General features: G+C 32.5%; 1 protein-coding gene across 1 annotated transcript; it reads right to left on the bottom strand.

The window, feature by feature from the left end:
* Positions 1-482: 482 nt before the first annotated feature.
* On the bottom strand, positions 483-1,764 carry LOC142642251 (transcription factor MYB73-like). The gene has a single exon (XM_075816586.1). The coding sequence runs from the start codon at positions 1,645-1,647 to the stop codon at positions 760-762; it is 888 nt and encodes a 295-aa protein (XP_075672701.1). The 5' UTR covers positions 1,648-1,764; the 3' UTR covers positions 483-759.
* Positions 1,765-7,413: the final 5,649 nt, after the last annotated feature.

The raw sequence follows: 7,413 nt of genomic DNA on the forward strand, positions 1-7,413 counted from the left end.
AAAATGTTTTACAAAATTTTTGTTGGTAAAACCATTTTTATAGTCAATGATTATTTTCAGTTTGACCAAAATTTTTAATGAAACAAACAGGATATTATTCTTTCATTGAAACAAACTGATATATATATATATATATATATATATATATATATATATATATATATATATTTTAAAAAATTTAGAAAAAAAGCAACAAAAAAACCAAATAAAAAAGAAAAGAAAAGAAAATTTGTATATGCTCTGAAAAAGGACAAAAAAGTCATTTGCACTCAAGTCAACAACGTAAAAAAATATATTTTAAAAAAACATACATAATTTTAGTACAACCGTACTGTACGATGACTCCTTAAGTACCATAACTATTAACTAAACTTATTATTTAAAAAATATATATCTTGTAAATAGTAAACCATCTCCTTTAAAAAAAAAAAAAAAACCCAACTATAATCAAATGCAAAAAATAAATCAATAAACTAACCAACTAATTTTAAGAATTTCTTTCTCCAATTCAAAATTTCAAATATATTTCAACTATCACTTTCTAATAATTTTTTTCCCTTCTCTTCTAATTTTTTTTTTTTTGTACAGAAGCCTCAAAATTATTTTCCTTCGAAAATATAACAAGACAATTTAAAATTTAAAAGAAAAAAAGAAAAAGAAAAAGAAACAAAAGTTGTTTCTTTCAGTTTTGCCTACTATTCCTAATTTTTTTTTTTTTCGAAACGTCAAAACCAATGCGCCAAAAACGCTCCGTTTTAATTAATTCCCGAGCAACGCCGCCATGTAATTCTTGATTTCAATCTTGATCATGTCTTGCATCACTGCCAACAACTCTGGCGGAACAAGATCATTACTCTTCTTCAAAGGCGGTGATTTATTATTATCATTATTATCATCAAAGACTCGGAGAGTCGGCGCCGAGTCACAACTAGTTAACTCGGTTTGCGACTCAGTAGTAGTTGTAGTAGTACTAGTCCCTGGCAGACCAAGAGTTAACAGAGTCGACGGCTCTTTGTTTTTGTTGATGTTGATATTGCTCTGACTCGGTGGTGGTGGTGGTGACTCGTCCTGATGGGAAGGCATAATATAGATCGCGCCAGTTCTCGCTAAAGGTCGAGTCACGTGCTCAGTAGAGATCGCCGGATGGCCCGAATCGCTCACATCGGATCCGGACGGACTACTCGGACTGTAGCACAGACCCGAACCCGAACCCGGATTCGATTTCTTGCGCGGCCGATTGAGTGACTCGTCGGCGGTGGTCGTTGTAGTGGTGGTGGTGGTGGTGGTGGTGTCGTCGCTCATCGACGAGAACTTCCGCTTTAGCGTGGAGTTCCAGTGGTTCTTGATCGCGTTGTCCGTACGGCCATTGAGGAGCCTAGCTATGGTGGCCCACTTGTTACCGTACTTAGCGTGAGCTTGAACGATGAGGTTGTCCTCCTCCACCGAGAAAGCGCGGTGCTCCACCTCCGGCGACAGCTGATTACACCACCGCAGCCGGCAAGACTTCCCGGACCGACCGGAAATCGCCTTGCTTATCACCGACCAGTTCCGAGCACCGTGCCTCTGCACCAATTTCCTCAACATCTCATCCTCCTCGGGGCTCCACGGCCCCTTGACCCGATCCAAATCTCTCTGCGTCGCTTCCATCACAAAAACCCTAACCCTAATTCACAAGAATTGATTTTGATTTTGAGACACTGAGAGAGAGAGAGAGAGAGCGAGAGAGAAGACAGTGAAAATTTTGTTTTTATAGAGAGAGAGTTTGTTATTGAAAAGAGAGAGAGGGGAATAGAGGTATATAAAGGGAGGGGGTTAGGTAACTGATAGAGCCGGTTTACTGAGACAGGTAATAGGCGTTATTGTAACCGGTCCTAATGGGTAACCGGTTGAATGATGAGTATACAGCTGTTTTAAACCACCACGCGGCGTTTGCCACGTAAGCAGGTGGATTTGAGAGAATCCTCTAACGAAATTCTCGGCGATATTTTGTGGAATTTTCTCCAGAGCGTGTTGGGGGTTTCCTAATTTGACTGGGACAGTTATGGAAGTTACTTGAAGTTCAAGGCCAAAGCAAGGACCAGGAGGGAAAGGAGGTTCTGGAAAGGTTTAAAATATCGCGAGAAATTGGGGGGAGAAGGTTTTGAAAAAGGAAGGGAATTTAATTGAGGATAAGTTTGACTGAGCCAGGCTGGAGAGCATTACTAATAAGTAAGAGATTTTTGTTTTAAATTTTTTTGAGGATATTTTGTCTTTTTGAGGTTTTTTGGGGCACACGGAAGTGATGACGTGGAGAAAACGACAAGAACGGTCGCGGAATTGGAGAGCGGATCATTACTGACAAGCTGTCAGTACAGCCTGTAATACTGGCGCACGGAGGTCACTCCAACGGCCTTGTCCACCGACACCAGCCGGTACACACCCCCTCATTTTTGAACTACCAACACTGTGACTCTACTACTAACACAGTAATAAACTACACAGTACGTCTTTGAAAATTTTTAATTAAATTAAAAAAATAATAATAATAAAACTGACAGTTTTTATTTTAAATGGTAATAAATTAACTCATATTATTTCAAAATTGAGAAATTTAATTCTGAAGTTTTAAATAGTAAAGAATTAAATTTTATAGTATAGTAAGTAATACACTTTTTTCTTAAAAATGGTAATAAATTAAACATTGAGGATACAAAAAGTTATAAAAATTAAATTCTTTAACAAACTTCACACAAAACAATGACATTGCACTTAAATGACTTAATATTTAATTTATTACTTGTTGAAAACTTCAATAATTAATTTGTTACCTTTAAAATTTTTAGGTTTAAGCTGTAGAGTTTTTAACCAAAAATAACAAATAATAAAGTTTAAAAATATAATTTTGCCTAACTATTTCTTATAATTTGTTTATAACTTATCAATGTAGTAATTTTTATTTTTATTTTTTGTAATTCAATTGTTACAACAAATATGGGAGTAAAATCTAATCTTCATAAAAGATGCCAAACTTTTTTTTTTTTAATTTTAAAATTCAATAGTTGGGGTAAAGGGAGTTGAATCATATACATACATCTTCGTTAGAAATACCATGATGTGCTTTTTTTTTTCTTTAAAAAACCATAAGGTGCCAAATAAATTATAAAGTTCTTGACAATTGTGATTCAAATAACATTACTTTTATATGTGTCTGTGATTTACACAATTGTTATTACATGCCAATTATAATAGTTCATGTCTATAATTTTTTTTTTAAATGATAAGATTTTGTATTAATATAAGTACAAATGGTTACCTAAAATTTGATTTTCTTGTTTTTATCAATAATATCTAGTCTTAATTCTTAATTGTTATATATTTTATTTTATTTAAATAAATAAATAAAAGAGAAAGCCAAAAACGTTGAGGTAATAATAAGAGCAAGTTCTTATAAAAAAAACTTAATAAAAAAATAAATAGGGCAAGTTTTTTTTTTTTTTGAGGGAAACTAAAAAAAAAGGCAAGTTGAGTGTACCAGTACTAACAAAAGCAACTCCACCACGACTTTCCTTAATTTCGGAGTTTGATTTTAAATTTGAATTTGGACGTTAAGATGTTAGTGATTTATTGATTGTATTAACTGACTTGACTAGATTGGATAAGTAGTATTATCGGGTTATGGATTGGTTTACCGTTTACGAACCCACCTAATGCCCCAGTTGTCGATGTGTCCATACTCTGCTCTCATTGGTTAAAAAAAGTAAAACGGAGTTTGACTAAAAGCCCTTCGTTCGCATCCAAAAAAAAAAAAAAAAGCCCCTTCGTTTCCTTAAATGGAAAAAACGTGTTTTATCCGAATTTGACTGAGGGTTGTTAATGTGTGGAATGTGGAAGTGACAATAAACACAACACATTTATTTTAAGGATTTTATTAATGTGTGTCCTAAGGGCATACAATAGTATACTATTTTTAAAAAAAAATTTATTCAGAATTGAAAAAGTTTTATAGTTTTTTAATTCCCCATAAAATATTTCTAAAAATGTGTGCCCTAATTAAGGGCATATAATAGTATACTATTTTTCTAAAAAAAATTTATTGAGAATTGAAAAAGTTTTATAGTTTTTTAATTCCCCATAAAATGTTTCCAAAAATAGATAGCTTAATATATGCCCTAAGAGCATATATTAACTGGACCCTTATTTTAAATAACCTTCTATGTTTCTTTAAATGGAAAAAACGTGTTTTATCAAAATTTGACCAAGATTGTTGATTTGGGATGTGGAAGCAACAATAAACAGAACACGCTTATTTTAAAAAACTTCTGATGTTTCTTGAAATGCAAAAAACGTGTTCTATCAAAATTTTACTAATGTTATTTGATGTATGGTGTGGAAGCCACAAGAAACAAAATAAGTCTATTTCAAATAGCCTCTAATGTTTCTTTAAATGGAAAAAACTTGTTCTATCAAAATTTGACCAAGGTTGATGTAGGGGTTCAAGAGTGACAAGAAACAGAATACATCTACTTCTAATAACATCGAATCCATAATGAGAGATAATTTGGAATCCACTAGAAGATAGAGAAACAAAAGCATGAATTCCATTGACTAAATAATTGTTGAATATGACTTGGAAGCCTATTCAAAGGCTCCATAAATCTTGCCCAACAATAAAATGTATTACATCAAATAAATTCTAATTAATACCTAACCATAATATGAACTAAATTTGACCTAAAAAGTATTAAAATCACCTAAAAACAAGCAAATAAATACTCTAAACCTAAACTAACAAGGTTTACATTAAAAATATCAAGATTAACGAATTACACAAATTAAATTATAAATTTTGTCCTACATTAGATCTCTTCACTTGAAAAAAACTTGTCCTCGAGTTGATAGTTAAATAAGAAGTCTTCCATGCCAAACAAACATGTACTTCGAAAACTTCATCTAATTTGCCTTCTTGCCAATGTTGAAAGTCATTGATTGAGCAAACAAATCAACTTGATTTTTTTTTTTTTTTTTTTTTGGGTTTTCATGCGATTGACAATATTATTCACCAAATAAGAGTCAATGATTGTAACAAATCTGTTTAACCCAATAAAATTAATAGACTATGGTGTACCACCCTACAACTAAAATATTAGAATCACAAGATTGACAATCAATTGATTTGAGTTCACCGAGGTCCTTCACAATTTCCGGTTCTATTTATTCTTTAATGGTTTCTGCCATATTGGCTTCAAGATCTTTCTCTATAATAGGATCTTCAATAATCTCCTCCAAAATCTTCATTTCAGGATCTTCTTCAATAATGAGATCTACATGAACCTCCTCACAAACTTTTATATAGTCTTTTTTTACTTCTACTTAATCTTCAAGAAAAATATTTTTTTCAACATGCAATGCTTCCCTTAATAGTGGAATATAGAGCTCTTTAAAATAATTCAAGTATGAACTTCTTGGCAAATAATATTATTTTTAATATAACAAAAGTTCATCACAATCCAAAAGATAAAATTTGATAGCAAACATCTTTTTCATCCTTGGCCAAAATGAATTGTCTTTACCTCATTGGATTTTATCTGTATTAATTTCCACTAACATAAGACATACTCACAAAGTTTAAATAAAACAATTTTTTTTTCTTTGAATATAAAGCAAGTTTAACTTTATATGTTTGATATATCATATTTTACAATTCGTTATCAGAGGTTGGTCCTATAAAAATATTGCATTTGGACAAGATGCACTAGTGTTCTCCCTTATCTAATTCTTGTATCTTAAACATTGCTGTGATAAAGAATTTGGTTTTCCCTAGATTATATTCTAGACTTTGCTGATTAAGTTTGAGTTTGGTATAGGCTGTTTATTGACTTATTATTTAGCTTAATGAATAAGCTGGGTCAAAAAGTATAGCTGTATTTAGAGAGAAAACAAGAGTGAGCTTTTAAAAATCTCTACCTAATCACAAAAGTCAAATAAGTTAAGCAAAACACAAGCTAAATCAAGTGTTTACATCTGGAAAGACACAATAAATGCGAAGTTGCCAACCCCCTTTTGAGGGGTTGGTACTTTATTAATGCGCTTAGACTTAGACAGTTTTTTTTTTTTTTTGGTCAATTAGACTTTAGACTGTTTATCTAATGGATTAAGTTGCAACTTACAATAACAAATAAGCAGACTGGTTGAGCATAAAATACCCTATGCAACGAGACTAAACTCAATTGAGTTGAGTGAGGCGAGGCCATAATATAGAGATGTTTAATAGAGTAGTTTGGGAAATGTTGTTGGTAGTTTTTTAAAATACGTATGGGTGAAAAAGTGCGTGAAAATATATGAAATATTATTTAAAATGTAAAAATGTGAGTTTAGAATAGAGTACCAAACAAGCCCATAATGGTCAATTTTACAAATACTTATATTGCTCGTACCTTTTGGCTCTTATCTCTTAGCCAACTCTCTTTTCTCAATTGAATTTCAACGAATATAAAATAACATTTAGAACGTACGTAGATGGCCAAAAATGATCATATGTGCTGTATATTTTTTTTACAACATTATAGCATAGGGCAGGTTTAGTAGTATTTTTCTGAGCATAACTTTTTTAAAAAAAGTTTTTCAAACAAAAATTCATAAACATGTTGCTTTCAAAGAATCTGTTTTGATTTGTTCCTACGTAAAATAACAACAACAACAACAACAACTAGTCATCACTAATCTATGTTATGCACGGGAACTTACCTATTTGTGAGGTAGACTAAAATAATTTTATAAAAATTTTAAGAAACTACACCATTGCATGATTTGCTCTTATATAATTTAAATTTGTGTTACAATTTGATGAAGAAGTCATTACTTGAAAACTTCTGCAAAAAAAATACTGTAAGTGCACAATTGCACCTGGACCCAAAGACAATCACGGGCTCAGGCCCAATGAGCCTTAAACAATGAAATTTGTAGAGTGTGGGGTTGAAATCTAGATTAGAAGTACTGAGAACTTAATAACAGGCTAAGATGTGCACACACTTGTAAATAACAAATGATAACTGCAAATAAACCTCATCGGACGTGAGCCGAGGACTACTTCTGTATTATTTCTCTTTCTTTCTTAAAGGTTACAATTCTTCTTTTCTTTCTTTGTTTCTTGGACCCCCCCCCCTTTTCTTTGGCGTTCATCCCCCTTAAATACTTCATTTCCTGATGCTTTATCCACGTGTTGCTCCAACCCCCTCCCTCCTAGATATTTCTTTTCTTAGTGCCTTTGAATAGTGACCAGAAGTTTCAGTTCTACTGTTCAGGGGTCACTTCCCCATTAATGCGGCCAGGGAGGTAGGTGCAGAGTTTTTAATGTAGATGTGGCAGCCTTTACTTTTGGTATTTTTCTAACACCGGTGTACCTCGAAGGTTCAAGGTTTCTCCCCTTTAACCAAC

Source organism: Castanea sativa, chromosome 7 (assembly GCF_040712315.1).
Source record: "Castanea sativa cultivar Marrone di Chiusa Pesio chromosome 7, ASM4071231v1".
In the NCBI taxonomy this organism is placed as follows: Eukaryota; Viridiplantae; Streptophyta; class Magnoliopsida; order Fagales; family Fagaceae; genus Castanea; species Castanea sativa.